Below are 18,742 nucleotides of genomic sequence, written 5' to 3'. Positions count from 1 at the left end.
TCAAGGACCTGGGACTTAACACAGCAATGTGCGACTGGATCCTGGATTTCCTGACAGACCGCCGCCAGGTGGTGAGGGTGGGCAACCTCACCTCCTCCCCACTGACCATCAGCATAGGAGCGCCCCATGATACTTGTACCATGGAGTGACAATAAAAATCTTGAATCTTGAATCTTGAATCTTGTTATTAGTAAAGTAGCTTAGGGGAGTATATTATTGACTTTTTCTTCTTCGCCTATTCGAAGAGAACATAAAAAAAATGCCAAATAACATTTATTTATTCACACTGTTCAATTTATCCTCTGAGGACAGGAATATGTTATTGTTCCGCTAGATCTTAGGGGCGAGGAAGGATACATTTCTCAAATCTGGCTGCTGTACTGAAGGTACACGCAAGCAAGCACGCACGCACACGCACACACACGCACACACACACACACACGCACACGCACACGCACACACACGCGCACACACACACACGCACACGCACACACACACAAACATGCACTCTGACCCCCCAAAAATGCATCTGGATCATCTCTTCTTCTTGATTAGCTGTTGCTGGAAGCCTGGAGGCTCCAGCTCGTCCTGCTTCCACTACAGCCAAGGATTAAAAACCGAATCATGTGTTTATATTGTATTTTTTTTAATGTGTGTAAGGATTAAAAACTTCATTATGTGTTTTGAGTGTATTTTTCTGTGTGTAATCATCTCCCGATACTCGAGGGGCGTTTAGAGCCGCCGCTTGACTTCATCCAAAAAAGTTAATTGTAATCACGGAGGCAGTATTATTAATTTATTTATTCTTTTTAGCCATTTCATGTTGATTTTTTTCTTTTAACTCTCCCATGAGGTGGTTGTCAGGCAGATCTGAGAGGTCAAGGAGGCCTCTGCCTGCAGGCCATTGGTTAATATTAATGACTGTTCGCCAATTGCAACCCATCAATAGGTCAGAGGTTATCGTGGGGAAGCAGAGGCAGGAAGTTAATGTGATTAAAGATGCATCATGTTTTTCCATTGGAGTGAACTGTCTCCTCCCACTCTGTTTACAATGTCTGTTGAACGGTCTGTCTCTCTTTGTTCGTCTGTTGTTGTCACCTCCTCTGTGTGACCGCCTCTTTCAGGCATTGTCAACAGGAGATATCTCTCCTCTTACTTTATAGATGTGTGCATTACACTCACACACACACACACACACACACACACACACACACAAACACACACACACACACACACACACACACACACACACATACACATACACACACACACACTTGCCCCCCATGCCAAATTGCAGCCTCCTAGGGCGAAGACTGTGGCCACCAAAGGGTGAACTTTTTCTGACTCTATAAGTCACTCTGTCCATGTGAGCAGCAGCTCTATCCACCTTATTCTTTGCCCATACAAGGACGCTTGTGCATGACGTCATTTCGTAATCGTCTTTCCGGTTTTAAACACGGAAGTAGAGTACGCCTACCGCAGTCATTTAGACTTGCCAAAAAGCTGTTTTCAAGATTAAAAAAAAAAAAAAACTGCTTTAAAGTTTTAATATTTGTCGGGTGAGAACGTAACATATATGTGACCAGTTTATCAGAATAACGCCTATTGGAAATCCAAGCAGCGAGGACCGGGAGCGCTGACTGTGCTGACACCGGTCTGACTAGCTATCTGTCAAACCCTACTACTGGCAGTGAGAAAACACTGTCGACGTTCTTTTGTAACTAACGTTAAATGCCGACCGGGTACAGCCATCGGCTCCTCGCAGCAGTAACGTTATGAACATGTAACTGAAGTTGGCCGCAGTGTAGCTTAATTCTGAATGTTGCCAAACTTCATTCATACTGACGTTTTATTTTGAAAATGGCCGTCAACTAGCGCTGAACCGGAAGAACAAATACGTTGCGTCGAACGCAGAAGAGATAAAAAGTGGGCGTGGTGAATAAGTCACTCTGTCCATATGACCAGCAGCTATATAAGTCACTCTGTCCATGTGACCAGCAGCTCTATAAGTCACTCTGTCCATATGACCAGCAGCTCTATAAGTCACTCTGTCCATATGACCAGCAGCTCTATAAGTCACTCTGTCCATATGACCAGCAGCTCTATAAGTCACTCTGTCCATATGACCAGCAGCTCTATGTACGTCGGGATTAAGGTGGGCAAAATGGCTGACAGCTAGCTAACAAGCTAGCTAACAAGATTAGCTAACAATCTAAGCTACTGATGTTATCAGACCTGATAGACATTAAAATACGAATCAGGGTTAGGGTTAGGGTTAGAGTTTAACTTCATCTGTAGTTGTAGACCCTGAGCCGATCACTTCCGGTAGGGTGAGCCCAATCTGTAGGCCGAGTAGATCCTGTACCTACACCGGCTCTACTGCTCAGCATGTCATCCCTCCCTCTGCTGCTCAGCATGTCATCCCTCCCTCTACAATCCACACATGGCTATGCTAATGTGTCCCTATTTTACACTGCGGAGATCCTGCTAAATGCATCCAGGATGAAGCTAAATCATTGAAACTGCATTGTGACATGTCAAAACCGTCATTCGATGGGAATATGTACCATGTATTCTGGAGTGACATGATTTTCTGCCAGGTAACAGTGATGACTTATCCTTGGAGTTGTTACATAAAGTGTCCATTACGAACAAAATACATAGAGCCAACCAATGCATCTATTCCCATTGGCTGTGATTAATCAAATGAGCCAGCAGGTCAATAATCAATGCTGAAGGAGTGGCTGAGGTTGCTAATCAGCTTCTGATTGGTTGAAGGAGTGGCTGAGGTTGCTAATCAGCTTGTGATTGGTTGAAGGAGTGGCTGAGGTTGCTAATCAGCTTGTGATTGGTTGAAGGACTGGCTGAGGTTGCTAATCAGCTTGTGATTGGTTGAATGACTCCATAGGGACGTGCCTGGCATTATGCGTTGACCTTTTTGATGCTAGGCTTGACTTTATCTTGACTGATGCTGGTGATTCACTCACTTTGTAAACAATAGTTTTAGCTAACTGGCCAAGTACTGGTTTTAGATTAATTTACTTCTAGTGAATTTGTCCCCGTGTGTACAGTAAGCAAATCATCTGACTAATTTTCACCTTTTCATTAGAATTGTAGATTTTATAAATGACTGAACCAACTAGATTCTACTGTCCCAATCCATGTCTTTCTATATTCGTATATTATACTATGTTTGCTATTTTCTTCTCTGTTTACTTTGCTATCTAATGTTTCATAAAATATGTTGCTGACAGTTTGATTGCTGATGCGTGTTACTGAATTGTATTTTGTATTTTCTTTGTCAATCCTATGAATGCTTTGGTCTCGATCTCCATGACCGTCCCTGTTAGAATAATGTATCAACAGAATGCTGTGTTGTGCATTTTGTATTGATAAAGACATTTGCCATTATGCAATCGGTTAGGTGCCAATACTACCTTTGCGGATTTTGTTCACTTTTTGTGATTTTTGATGATGACGGAATGAGGACGAGTGTAAATGTGAACACATTAATTGATTTGTTTGTTTGCTGTCATTTTAGCCCTTTTTTATTCAGGGAAAGTTGAATAAGCACACTTGCTCCCCACACCACACATAAGCAAATAAGCCTCCTTCAGATCATAATCCTGATTCGAAATTGAAGGGAACAGCCACGAAATGACCAACAAATGTCACGATTTACAGCCTGAAACAGGTTTGCCACAGCTCTGGAAACTGCTTGAAAGTGTTTGAATTTAAATATAAAAATCAAGTACTTGAAGGGCTTGGATTTCTAAAGAGGTCTTAAAAGTGCTTGCATTTAGCCTACCGGAATCTCCGAGTTTGATCCTGGTGCGCTCCCTCATCTTTGTCATTGCTGGGCCAAGCTTGATAGACTTTCTTCCTCTTCTCTGCCCTGCACTGTCATTGCTGCTCACCTAGGTCTTTAGAGCACTTAAGAAACTTCTTAGATATTCAACTCTGCTTTACCACAGCAGAGTACACTACAGCTTGGCAGCAGCTGGAGATAGGCATTATGGCAGGGTGTACAATTTCCCCATTAGCTTTTACCATGGCAATGGAGATCATTATTAGGGCTTCAAAATGGGTAGTGGGTGGAGAAAGGCTGCAGGGAGGGCTGCGGCTCCCTCCAATTAGGGCATACATGGATGACATGACGACTATGACGTCAACCGCTCCATGTACTAGCAGATTGTTGGATAAGTTAAATAGTAATCTGCAGTGGGCTAGAATGAAAGTGAAGCCAAGTAAGTCCAGGAGTATTTCAATCATTAAAGGGAGGGTAGTAGGTAAGAAGTTTGTTATAAATGATGAGGTGGTGCCTACAGTGTTAGAGAAACCAGTCAAGAGTTTGGGAAGATGGTATGATGCAAGTCTCAGTGATAAGGGAAGGTTTGAGGAGGTGAGGCAGGAAATGATTCAAGGTATTTCAAGTATAGACAAGTCAGGGCTCCCAGGAAAGTTAAAGTTGTGGTGTTTGCAGTTTGGATTGTTGCCTCGGTTGATGTGGCCACTGACAGTGTATGAGGTTCCCCTTTCAAAGGTAGAAAAGCTAGAAAGGATGATTAACTCATTCATTAGAAAATGGCTCGGAGTCCCACGCTGCCTAAGCAGTGTAGCCTTATATGGGAAAGGCATATTGGAATTGCCATTATCTAGCCTGACAGAGGAGTTCAAGTGTGCTAAGGTTAGACTGGAAATGACTCTGACTCAGTCAAAGGATCCAGTGGTTAGGAGTGTAGCGCCCACAGTTAAAACAGGGAGGAAGTGGAACCCAAAGGAGGCAGTACAGCAAGCACAGTCAGCTCTTAGACACAGGGATATCATAGGTCAGGTGCAGCATGGGCGTGGAGGCTTAGGGTTGTGCATAGGGAAACCTGTGTGGAACAAGGCATCAGTAATAGAAAAGAGGAAGATGGTAGTTGAAGAAGTACATAGGCAAGAGGAGGCAGTAAGATGTACTAAGGCAGTGTCGCAGGCAAAGCAAGGACAGTGGGTGAACTGGGAGAGTGTAGAGAAGAGAAAGTTGAAGTGGAGAGAGTTGTGGAGCATGGAGGCCAGCAGAATTAGATTTATTCTAGGGGCTACTTATGATGTGCTGCCATCTCCCCAGAACTTAAATCAGTGGTTGGGCGAGGATGGTGCCTGCCCGTTGTGTTCTAGTGTATGTACATTGAGGCATATACTGTCAGGGTGTAAGGTCAGTCTCTCCCAGGGGCGATACACCTGGCGTCACAACCAGGTGTTGAAATGTTTGGCAGCTGCAGTTGAGGAAAAGCGGCTAGAAGTAAATTCTCTAGTTGCTAGCAAAGAGAATAGACAGATCAAATTTGTACGTGAGGGAGAAAAGATTAGACCAATTAAGGTCAGGCACAAGTTAGGGCAGCTAAGTGTAGGTGGAACCTGGGAAATGAGGGTTGACTTGAATGAACAGCTAGTCATCCCAGCATATATAGTTAGCACCCGGCTACGTCCGGACTTGTTACTGTGGTCTGAGGTAGAGAAGAGAGTTTATTTTATCGAACTCACAGTCCCGTGGGAAGATCGAGTTGAGGAGGCTTATGAGCGCAAGAAAGCTAGGTATGCTGAAATGGCAGCAGAGGCAGAGCAGCGAGGTTGGAGGGCTCGAGTGCGGCCTGTAGAGGTGGGCTGCCGTGGTTTTGTGGCAAAGTCCGTTATTGCCTTACTAACTGAGTTGGGCATTCGGGGACGGAGCCTGAAACTTGCGGTTAGCAACATGTCTCAGGCAGCAGAACGAGCAAGTGAATGGCTGTGGATAAGGAGGAAACATGCTAGCTGGGGAGCTCGCTAAGGTCAGATTGATTGTTTGTTGTTGGTCATGATTAACGGTCCGCATCAACAGGGCTGAATCATTGACAGTGGTGGTGTAGTTAGGGATTGTTTGTTGTTGGTCATGATTAACGGTCCGCATCAACAGGGCTGAATCATTGACGGTGGTGGTGTAGTTAGGGATTGTTTGTTGGTCATGATTAACGGTCCGCATCAACAGGGCTGAATCATTGACAGTGGTGGTGTAGTTAGGGATTGTTTGTTGGTGGTCATGATTAACGGTCCGCATCAACAGGGCTGAATCATTGACAGTGGTGGTGTAGTCAGGAATGTCATACCGAATCGACCTGGATAGCTAGGCTTAGATAGTGAGGTAATATGCAGTTGTGCGGTGGTAGCATGGAGGGGGGTGTTTCCAGGACGCTGGATTACACCGTTAAGCCTTCTTGAGGTGTCGTGGGCCTAACTTAACGAAACGTCGGTGAAGGAAGGTGCCCACTTGAAAACCCCAATGACATGCTTCATACTGCTGTTGGCTAGGGTAGGTAACTGGTGATTTGTGTCTTGTTTATTAGTTTGTTAGCCTGTTAGCTTGTTTTATTCTGGATTGGGCTTCTAAATGTGTTTTTCCTCGGATTTTGGCACAAGGGATAGTAACATCTTGTCCTGTGTATTAATTAATAATAATTAGAGCACTTAAGAAATGCTGAGGATTTCAAAATTGCTTTGAGTTTATGTTGAGTTTATGTTCAGTGAAGTGTTAATTAATTCCAATGTGTAAGCATCACTTGAAACAAATTTGCATTAGAGGACTTACGAGACTGGTATATGTGAACATCTCTATGAATTATTGGCCCGTAATTTTTGAAATAGTCCTTGAAAAGTGTTTGAAGTCTATCATTACAAAAGAGTGGCGACCCTGCTAAAAGTCTGGTGTCTCTCGCCCAGGGTCCCTGGTATCACCATCGCCACGGACATCATCTGCGGCTTCCCCGGTGAGACGCACCAAGACTTCCAGGAGACGATGGACCTGGTTAGACGTTATCGCTTCCCCAGCCTCTTCATCAACCAGTTCTACCCCCGCCCCGGCACACCCGCTGCCAAGATGGAGCAAGTACCAGCACATGTGGTGAGAGAGGCAGCTTCATATTTTTACCTTTACTGCTTTGCCAACATGAGGCAGGCAAGGACGTGGGAACTAGGGGTGCTTAGGGGGCGGCAGCACCCTGCTGGTGGAGAGCTGTAACTGCAAGGCTATGGCAAGTTGTGCCACATGCTTCAAGTGCTCAAATGAGAGGAAGAAAGGATGTCTCTGGTAGTGTGGACAGTTGCGGTCTTCATTAAATTCAGTTGGCCTGCATATTCTCAGTTCTGATCCATGAGCTATGCTAAGCATTAGGGGTGTCAAAATTAATAATTTAATCAATGCATCGCGATGCGGACGTGTCGCGTGGTAGCATCGAATCGAACCGTTGACAGATAATTGCTGAATCGTTTATGTATAAATTTAGGTTGACACTCAGATTTTAAAGGACTTTCTAAGTAAAAAAGGAAATTGATGTTTATCTGACTGCTTGTATTAATTGATGAAAAAGTAGCCATGTGCAGTAATAATATAGAAAATTGAGGATTTGATTATAACGAGAGATGTTTGCGAGAGTAGAAAGCCCTTTGATGTAGTGAGGAAAGCCATCCTTCTTGTTTTGGGTCTGTTGCTAGGCAGAGCGAAACGGTTTACAGCAGCTGTAAACAGTTGCTAGGCAGAGCGAAACGGTTTACGGCCGTAGCAGCAGACCCAAAACAGCTGTCCTCGCTACTTTCTGCTCTCGCGAACATCTCTCGTTATATTCTAACTTCTATCTTTGTTTGAAAGTAATTTTGTAATTTTGTGGTTCAAAACATCTTCATTTTATATGGAATGGATAGTTCAAATACGCTATGGTGTACTACTGTGAAAAATGAAAAAACAAATTTTTTCAAGAAATAGACTTTAGATTCCCCTAGTGGAAAACTGATACACCCGAGTTGCGGTCCCTACCGACAGCAGCTGTCACATTTCACCACAGATCTATTGTATAACAGTGAAAACACAGATTGCCGGGAAATCTCGTCAATGGCGGGAAAGAGTTAATGGACCTAAAGCTACAACCTTCTTCTCTACATGCCAACATACGTGAAACTTTCTGTCTTCGTCGACTGTTCTCTTTTCACGAGTTTGACCTTCCATACCGTACGTTCCATACACGCTTCTCTCATTCTCTCTCTCTTTACTATCACTCATTCTCTCTCTCTCTCTCTCTCTCTCTCTCTCGCTCTCTCTCTTTACCATCAAAGTGTTGACACGTCTCTTTCAAGTGGAGCTTCTTCATAAGTCATTCTCTTTCTCCCTGGCTCCCCCCGTGCCTCAGGAGAAGTCGAGTGTCTAGAGGGATCAATCCCCCGACAGACAACCACCTTCTGCTCCTCTTCCTCTCATCTCTCCCTCCTTTCTCACCCCCCTCCTCCATCAATCCATCCTCTCCCTCCTTTCTCCTCCATCCCATCCCGCTATCATTGTCAGCGGTTGAATGCCGGCACGCATCAGTCCTAAGCTTCATTCCACAAGCAGCTCTTTGATTGTGGCATATTGTCGGCGTCCTGCGGAAAAACCTTGTATCACCGAATCAGAGTTTTTTAAAGAATCTTTTCTTTCATTACTTCTGACTGTAATTGGAAGCTGATATTGCCCATCCAAGTTCTAGAAGAAATGGTTTCATGAAAATGGGTCCATTTTGTTTTCGTGACTGATTATGAAATAGAACTGCAGTGATTGATTAGTTGTCAACTACTAAATTAATAGCCATCAATTTTGATAATCAATTAATCGATTTGACTCATTAAAAAAATATACTTATGTATACATATACTTATGTATACATATACTTATATATATATACTTATATATATATATATATATATATATATATATATATATATATATATATATATATATATATATATATATATATATATATATATATATAATCAGCATGCAAATGGGAGCTAGGGCTCTGTCTGTTTGTTTCTCTGTCTGCCCCACTGATGACATCATCAGTGATGTGTCATAAATTCCAGTATAGTAGCAGGGCTTAAAATTCACTTTGCAAACTAGGGGGGAATTCCCCCCTTATGTTCTTCAGATAAGGGGGATTTATAGATTTTGGGGGAGATTTTTTCAGGCGATACTATAACCGACAAATACCTGCGTAGCTGTCCAATAAGCGATAGCCTAATATTGTAATTTCACATTTTTGTATTTAAAAAAGGAAGTAGTTTATGCACACCTGAGTCTAAATTACTATGGCTTTTGTTGTGTTTCTTCTGCAGACTAAGCCATAGGCTTTTGGTTCTATGAAAGCCTTTAATTTTTGTATTGAGTGATACACTCTACTAAAACACTAATATCATATTATATCAGAAGTGTTCTTTGTTTTGTGTTCACAATAGTGATGTCAGTTAGATTTGCTTAGGTCAGAGCTATGGAATATTAAATCATCCATCTTTCCATCTACATCTACCTTTCTTACTGTCATTACTGGCAACTGAACCTGTTCGAATTTTGTTCGAAACATCGTTGACATCACTGGCACTCGGCAAAAGGAGGATTAACGTTATTATTATTAACGCCATTATCGATATCAGATTCTTCATCATCAATAACGTTACGCTAAACATAACTGACACTGACGTTACTCGGTGTTGACGTTTCAGCTAGAAGTGCCTTGTTGTTCGACTTGTCCTGTTTTCTGAGTGGGTCCCCCAGCGATCTATCATGTTTGCAAGCAGCTGGCTGTATTGTATCCACCAAGAAATCAGCAGAGGAGCGTCGAGAGAGGACTGAGGGACGCAATATTTTTTCCCCCATGATGGCGAAGGCCTGACCCGCCCCTCTCTGCCTCTGATTGGCCTAGTGTCAAACGTTCATCCAATCACATTCGCTTGGCTATCCTGCATCTCTTTCTACAGTCTGTGCTCAGACCTGGCTCAGACTCAGTGGGTCAGACAGACAGCCGTTTCGCACAACCCTTTTGTCTCATGTGTTGTTTTTGTATATGTATATCTTTGAAAGTTCTATGTCCACCTTGGTCTATGTCCCTAATGTTCCTGTTTTTGTTTTATTTGTATCACACACCGGAACTGAAGGTCTGTATGTGCTCACTTGAATTGCAAAGTTAAATACCTCCATCGTGAATATGTACGTCTCCTCTCCTTTCTACCTTATGTGTACGTATGTGTCACTTACATTGTATCCCTGTCAGTTATGTATGCCCTATGTATGTACTAATTTTTCTACTTCTTCTTTTTAAACTTTTTTGTACCTCACTTGTCGAGGGACTACGGATGGAAATTAGCTAAGGCTATAATCCGGCACATTTACATGCAAATGTTCATTAATGTTGCACTGTCCCTGAAATAAATAAATAAATAAACATAGATCGGTCTGCATTGCGCGATTACTCCCCCTTTATAAATTGACGTACTGATGCACCGAGGCTGCGTGACCCAGGCGCAGGGCGTGGGCTAACCGCACGATACGTTTCCGCCTGTCCTCCGAGAGCCGCACATTCATGGACAGTGAGTTCAACTCCAGCCCCAGGAAGGTTGTGACCTGTGCCGGGGCGAGGCAACTTTTCTGCCAGTTTATCAAAAACCCATGACGTGGCATGAGGGATCTCACAGCCGCCGAGTCCTCCCGCTGCCTATCCAGCTGCCTATCCAGCTGCTGGGCCATGTTCTCCACCGACGGTGCGTTCAGCAGCCTGCTCTTCTCAGGCTCAGTGAGCTGAGTGAGGTTCAGCCAGAGGTGGTGGTGGGTGATGACGGAGAAGGCCATGACCTTCCCGGCGTTCAACGCCACGCACACCACCATTCTCAGGGCATAGTCCGTGACCATACGCAGCTCCGTATAGGCCTCCGGAGTCGCGGCACCCTGCAGGTCTGCCAGCAACGCCGCCTGATAGCCCAGGAGGATGGCCAGGTTTGCCATCGCTGCCGCCTGGCCGGACGCCAGATACCACTTCTCAGCCAGCTTGGCCGTCGCCTGGCAGGCCCTGGATGGAAGCCTGAAGAAATGAGGAGTGCACCACAGTTTCCGCAAAAGTGCGGGTCCGCCAACGCGCGCTCGTCGAGTCGTCTGTAGCCATCTCGGCATTGCAGCGGCTGCAGCGGCGGAACGGTGCGTTCGCGTCCATAGCTGGGTGAGACGGGTCCATAGACACAAGCTGCTTTCACACATGTCTGGAATTCAGGAGTTATCTAGAGGCTATCCGGATGGCTGTCATGTGTGAATGTGTGCATGTGGCTCATGCGCGCTCCCGCGGATCCTCGTCCTATCCGGAGGGAAGTGTAGCCCCAGCCGTAGTCGCAGGAGTGGATTCCCCCCCCCCCCCCCCCCCTCCAGAGCTCCGTGAAGGTAGTCAGCTCGTGAGTGCATGAGGACAGAGACGATCGTGACAGATTATTATTATATAAATAGTCGATGTGAATGAGTGAGCAAAAAACACATGCCATTTGGTTTCCAAATGAAGCTCAAAACTGCTCCGTGTGCGACAGCCAACATGTTGCTGGATTGCTGGATTGAAAGGCTCATGGCTCTGATCTGATTTCATGTCTGCTTCGCACAGCACACACATTTAATAAGCATTTTTGGACGCGAGGGTCGTCCCGCTTCCCAGTATTGGACATCGCTAGGTAGGGTATCTGGATCTGGTTGCGTTCATGTCTTTGATTTAACGTGTACACAGCGTTTGTGAAGATTCAATGGCAGAACCGCAAATTCCAAGTAGCGTCAAGTCAGGCAGTATATAACGAAAACTTCTGGGTATAACCTTCGCAATAATGGCAATTAAATAAAGTAAATGCACGTGTAATGTTTTTTGTGTGTGTTTCGAAAGATACAGAACGGAGATAAACTGGAAGAATATCTTCTCCCTTCGAAAAGTCAATTTTAACCCGTAGTGAGTCGACATTCTGATTTAATAATATGTAATACAACATTTATTTTATTTTGAAGGTAAAAACGTCTAGCTTCCTGTATTCTGTATAATTCTAGTAGGTTGGATGCATTTTAGGACTGAACATAGCAAAGACCTGTTTTGTTTGTAGTGCTTGCGACTCGATGAAATCGATGCATCTGGGCGTGAGTTGTAGGGTTGTTTAATTAATTACTTACTAACGTTATGCGCAAACGATTATATGCTGTGAACGTTAGGCAGTTAATGCCCATTATGTATTTTTCGTTTTCACAACTCGTGCGGTCATGCCCAAATTCCCCCACCCCCGCTGCCCGCCCCCTCTCTACTTTACAAACTCTGCGGAGGTGCTACTCATGTGTGAAAGCAACATGCCTCATGTGTGAAAGGGTACACTTCACATATCATCCGGGGCAGGCTCAGTGGGGGGCAACCCTCACCTGATCCGGAGTTCATGTGTGAAAATAGCTACAGTCTGGTCAGCGAGGCGAAAGAAAAAAACACAAAGTGATTTTCGGCTAACCTAGCAATGGCTACGGTGCGAGCAACAGAAGATGCTTGCGCTAGGCGGGCAGCTAAGCTAGCTATACACAACACCGGCCCGGGAGGTAATTAGCTCAGGCTAGCGTAACTCAACAGCTAACAGCTAGCCACAGACTGGCTAGCTAAAGACTTCCAAGCTAGCTGTAACAGCACGAGAGAAAACTCTTAGCTTTTGCAGTCAGTCCTGCCGTTCCTGGCGAAGAGGGCTGGTTCGACAAGTCATGCAGTCCTCGTCCGCCGCTCCCATTTGGGTTGATGGAACACGAGGAGACAGGTGTCACTGCTGGCTAAGAGCTAACCAAAGCTAGTCGAGGGTCAAGAGAAAAACAGAACGTGTCTGAACAGGCTGCTGGACAAAGCAAAAGTGACGATATGGCAAGATGGTGCGGGTGTGACGTGTCGTCACGGGGCGGAGCGGGTGGCCGCGCCCATGACATAGCCATTGACGCCCCCAGGCGTAATGGATGGCTTTATAGGGGTCAATTTTGAGAAAATAGACATTGTCCAGTCGGGCGTTGCATGGAGCAACTTGGCATAGTGTGAGATTCCGAAGTTCGAAACAAAGTAAAACTATGAGTTTCTGTGTGAAAAAGAGGATCAGAAAAGGAGAGAGAGAGCCTCTGTCTGGGTCTCTGTAACCAGTACACCTGCTTTGGTGGCTAAAGCTGCACACAGCATCATACCATCAGTCAACCTGCACCTGTTCATACACACAGATACAGTATACACACACACACACACACACACACACACACACACACACACACACACACACACACACATGCAGATGGACAGACAGACAGACAGACAGACACACAGACAGACACATACACACACACACACACACACACACACAGACACACACACACGCAGATGGACAGACAGACAGACACATACACACACACACACACACACACACACACACACACAGACACACACACACGCAGATGGACAGACAGACAGACAGACACATACACACACACACACAGCGAGCGGTGACGTCTGGGCCATGTAGGGTCAGTCATTAATAAAGTGCACCAGATGGTTTGTCTGGAACACAACTGTGCTGAATAGCCACAGGAGGGGCGGATGGGCGGAGGAGGAGGAGCCTGAGACAGAAGGAGGGATGGAAAGGGAGAGCAGTGGAAGAGAGGAGGAGGAGCCTGCGACAGAAGGAGGGATGGAAAGGGAGAGCAGTGGAAGAGAGGGGGGGGGGGGGGGGCAGAGTGGGAGCTGGATGGAGAAGGGAGTCAGGGTCACTATCGCGCTAGGAGCAGAAAACAAGGAGTGGTCAGCAGCATTTTAACAGTCGTAACACTCAGTCACTTGAATAGTGAAGAAATAGGCTGCGGTTAAATGTGTCCATGTGATACTTTATGGTCTGATCAGGGCAGGATTTATACCCAGATATGGAAATGGTCAGCTTTGCATTTTAATGTCAGATGGCAAATGCAGCCTCAATGACAGACAACATGTAGGAGGAGGAGGACACATGGAGGAGGACACATGGATTCCAGTGGTTAGAGTTCAATCTAAAACGGGGGGAAATCAGATTGGAATTACACCTTAAACGTCGTAACAATGTTAAGATTTAACATAGAATGTCAGATTTTTGTCTGTCACACATTACTTCTAAAGGCTGATTTATCGTAGGGCGCTCAGCTTTGATAAGTGTTGCGTGACATAAATGACGTATTTTCAACAGAAGATGTCGCGTACCTGGCTGCCTGGCTGGTCCTCATTGTTTAGGAGAATTATGCAAGTGTTTTGCTGTGAAACTCCACGAATGTTTTGTGGACTAAAAATGCCACCCGTCCTTCCATTGGGATGGTGAGTAGATAATGAGTGAATTTTCATTTTTGGGTGAACTCACCCTTTAATCCTGGTCCCCATGTGGAATACAAAGGATTGCGGGACACAGCAAACATGTGCAGTGATTTCCCTGCTCCCTTAATGACCTAGTAGGAAGCGAGGGAGGGAGTCTCCACAGAGTGGATGGAGGAAGAGAGGGGGAGAGAGGGAATGCAGACAGGAAGGAGAGACTGAGGGGGATGGAGAGAGACTGAGGGGGATGGAGAGAGAGACTGACAGAGGGATGGAGAGAGAGACTGATAGAGGGATGGAGAGAGAGACTGACAGAGGGATGGAGAGAGAGACTGACATAGGGATTGATTTGATTGATTTGCAGATTTTTTATTTTTGGTCATCCAAACACCATGTACAATACCTCTTTTTCATATAATCAAAACAATAGACATAACACATTTTACATGGATCTTGACCAAAAAAAGTTATGGGCTGAAGCTAAAAGCTTATTTTGCCCACCCTATTCACATACAGCACATGACAAAGAAAGAAAAACAAGTGTGAATCTTTATAAGAAAAGAAAACAAAAAAGGAGAAAAACAAAAAAGAACATGCTTCCTGCTCATACTTTATAATGCATATTTAATAGTTGTACATGATTTATTTATTTATTTATTTATTTTTTACTTTTTTTTTTTTTTTTTTTTTTTTTTTATTGTAGATAGGGATAGAGAGAGAGACTGAGGGGGATGGAGAGAGAGACTGACAAAGGGATGGAGAGAGAGACTGACAGGGGGATGGAGAGAGAGACTGACAGAGGGATGGAGAGAGAGACTGACAGAGGGATGGAGAGAGAGACTGACAGAGGGATGGAGAGAGAGACTGAGGGGGATGGAGAGAGAGACTGACAGAGGGATGGAGAGAGAGACTGACAGAGGGATGGAGAGAGAGACTGACAGAGGGATGGAGAGAGACTGACAGAGGGATGGAGAGAGAGACTGAGGGGGATGGAGAGAGAGACTGACAGAGGGATAGAGAGAGAGACTGACAGAGGGATGGAGAGAGAGACTGACAGAGGGATGGAGAGAGAGACTGAGGGGGATGGAGAGAGAGACTGACAGAGGGATGGAGAGAGAGACTGACAAAGGGATGGAGAGAGAGACTGAGGGGGATGGAGAGAGAGACTGACAGAGGGATGGAGAGAGAGACTGACAGAGGGATGGAGAGAGAGACTGACAGAGGGATGGAGAGAGAGACTGACAGAGGGATAGAGAGAGGATGGAGTTGTAGCAGTGGTGGTGTGGGACCCCACTGAACAATTTTGGCATTTTGAAGCCAGATTTGGAGAACTAAGCATCCCACGTGCTCGATTCCTAGGCTGGCCCTGCAGCTCACATACGCTGCTCGGCCGCTATGTGGCCTCGCCCGCAGCTCGGCTGCTGCGTGGCACTTGTGCTGTCACCGATCATCGTCTATGACAGTGGTTCTCAACTGGTGTAGCCTCTGGACCCACTATTTTCCTTGTCATGAAGTCGCGACCCAAATTTCAGATTTTTTTTTTAACCACTCAAATTTATTGCACAAAAAATAGCGCATTAATTTAATACACAATGCCTTCATGCACTGTTATAAACCTCAAATGAACAAAAAAGTGCAACAGAAGTGCAACTAGGGCTAAAAACCAATTGAAATAAGGCAGACTTGAATTACAGGCCTTTTACAGGAATTACAGGAATTACAAGTCAAACTGGTCATGCTCAGAAAGTCTTATTTGAACTGTATGAAATATGAAATAAAAGGCAGACTTATCTTGAAATACATGCCTATATGTTTTTAAACAAGTTAATAATAATAATAATAATAATAATTATAGCTGCTGCGCAGCAATGGGTCGTGGCCGGGCAAGTCTCAAGGCTTTGAGCTAGAGGTCTTCGGGTATGCCCGACCCCCCGAATACCCGAGGTTCCGACCCGGACCCGGCCGGGTCTGGGTCCATTCAAAAGAAGTGCCAAACCGCTTGACCAAACCCTTAGAAAAGTCATAGCACACCTGTCCTCAATAAGCTGCATGAGTTCGGGCATGTCTATGTGGCGCAGAAATTGTGGGAGTTATTACGCGCCAAAAAAGTGGCTGCTGCGCAGCAATGGGTCGTGGCTGGGCAAGTCTCAAGGCTTTGAGCTATTATGACATCACAATTGCTCGAGTGACATCAGTGATGGCATCACAATTGCTTGACTGACTGATGACATCACAAATACAACCTAATTGCCATAGGTAATTAAGGTAATTAGGCTATACACGGGGCCAGAATTCAACGTTTTGATGCACTGTGAGCAAAATTTTTGACCGATCGAAAATCTGGTTCGATACTTTTGTGTAGAACAGTCTAACGATGCAGATGCTGAAGTTTGGTGTCGTTTGAAGAAAAAATGTGGGAGGAGTAGGGTTTAATTCGTTTTTGCAGTTTTGCGGTCTTTAGACTTCATAATTGGCCATAGGTTGCATTGTACAAAAGTTTCCCCTCATTTAGGCGCACATTTCGGTGAAAGTTGCAAAGCCGTAGCACGTATGCCTGATTTTTTATGAATTTTTTAAGTTTTAAACTTTAGACGGTCGCTGTAGTGCCACCGTTAGGACTATTGGCCCCAAATTTGTGTCAAAGACGTTTGGCATGAGACTGGACCTTTGTGCAAAGTTTGGTTAGTTTTCATCCATGGGAAGTCGAACTTCCCGGGAGGAAGAAGAATAATACAGGCAAATACAATAAGTGGCCCTGCAGTCTCAAGGCTTTGAGCCTTGAGCCTTGAGCCTTGAAATCAGCTCAGAAGTGTCAAGTGTCAATACAAGAAGGAAGGTTGGCCATAATGACAATGAATCAGCACTTCCTGCCACCCTTCAAAATAAAACAATTTAGAAGGTACAGGTACTGAATGCTGCTATAGCGCCCCCTAAAGGCGAAATGACACAATATTTATCCTATAGGCTCAGAGTACATTATGAAAATCTTTGGCCTGTGCTAAATATTGGCAGTCCTAAACTGGCCATGAATGAGTTAATCCCTTTTATATAAAGATATTAACATTAGGATTACACTGTTGTGATATCATTCGGTCTTACCATCAATGTCACTTTGTCTATGACCAGCACTCGGACCAGGGCGTTCTTCAGCGGCAGCAGTTCCTGCACTTTCTGCTGTATCTGGTTCTATGATGTCTGCCTCTGGTGCTCCTCTCCTCTCTGCCTCTGTCCTGCTGCTCCTTCACATCTCACTGCCTGTCCTGTCTATTAGGAGATACGGTCAATTAATTTGTGTTTGGCAACATGTACATTTATCCTGGCAGCCCTAATGTAAAACCACTTTCAAACTTGGGATCTCAAAAATACATCTAGGCGTTCCTCAGATATCACGTTACCGAACATCAGACGGACGTACAGACAGACGTACGGTCGTATGGACGGACGGACAACCCGAATCCATAATGCCTCCGGCCTGGCTATCGCCAGCGGAGGGATAAGAAAATTATCCATTTGCTCCCCTTTCAAAACAGCTGCCAGACAGCAGAGAGACCCTCCCCTGCTAACAGACAGCAGAGAGACCCTCCCCTGCTAACAGACAGCAGAGAGACCCTCCTCTGCTAACAGACAGCAGAGAGACCCTCCTCTGCTAACCTGCTTCTTCTCACCAACATCGTCATCACTCCTCTTTCTTTGAAAGGAGAATTCAGTGTTTTTTACACCCTGGACTTTATTTCCAGCTTTAAATATGATTTTTAAGTCACCCTGACAACTTGGGTTTGATTAGCATCAGCAGAAACGATAATCAGTTTTGAACTGCGACCTGAAAACAAGGAAAATGTGAAACGATTGTATTTATGTCTTGTAAATAGCTTATTCCGACACACAGCGGCTCATATGCTTATTATATTATAGAGAGAATGAGATTTAGTGCGATGTAATATACCTCCGTGCCACTGACAGCCTGCTCTGTTTGCTGTGCATATCCGCTGCTGCAAGTAATCCATATATTACGTTATTTCATACGTGCGGCCATTGAATTCAAATGAATCCATAACCTTGAAATCAGATAAATATCTGCTATGCTAGCCTAAGCTACAAAACAAACTGCAAGTCAACTACGACCTGCCCCGGATGTTCTTTCCTGGCTGTACCTGGTGGCTGCAAAGAGGATTGCACTTGCCACAACAGACTGGTAAAAGATATGCAACATCTTGCTGCATACATTGAAGGATCTAAGCTTCCTCAGAAAGTAGAGTCTGCTCTGTCCCTTCTTGTATACAGCCACTGTTTTGCAGTGTTGCATTTGCAGTCCATTTTTTTTGTCCAGGTGGACGCCCAGGTATGTGTAGCTGTCCACCCTCTCCACCTCCTCACCCCTGATGGAAACAGGGTTCGGCTCAGTCCTGGTCCTCCTAAAGTCCACAACCATCTCCCTTGTTTTGGACACATTTAGGAGGAGGTGGTTGTTTCCACACCTCCTCGTTACCTGGCTGTGCATGTGGAGAGAGAAAGAGGGGAGGAGAGGAGGCTGGAAAAAAGAAAAACGCATCGATTGCCAAAATAAAATAAAAAAC

General features: G+C 44.9%; 1 protein-coding gene across 1 annotated transcript in view; it reads left to right on the top strand.

The window, feature by feature from the left end:
- Window positions 1–18,742, top strand: part of cdkal1 (CDK5 regulatory subunit associated protein 1-like 1) — a 689,646-nt gene that overhangs the window by 511,740 nt on the left and 159,164 nt on the right. The window contains exon 11 of the mRNA XM_083636399.1: window positions 6,739–6,919. Within this exon, the coding sequence (XP_083492525.1) occupies window positions 6,739–6,919 (181 nt within the window). The remainder of the gene's footprint in view (window positions 1–6,738; window positions 6,920–18,742) is intronic.

This window comes from Poromitra crassiceps (genome assembly GCF_964638095.1).
Source record: "Poromitra crassiceps genome assembly, chromosome: 1".
Classification (NCBI taxonomy): domain Eukaryota; kingdom Metazoa; phylum Chordata; class Actinopteri; order Beryciformes; family Melamphaidae; genus Poromitra; species Poromitra crassiceps.
The sequence above is the reverse complement of the archived record's forward strand: the minus strand, read 5'-3'. Positions and strand labels throughout refer to the sequence as shown.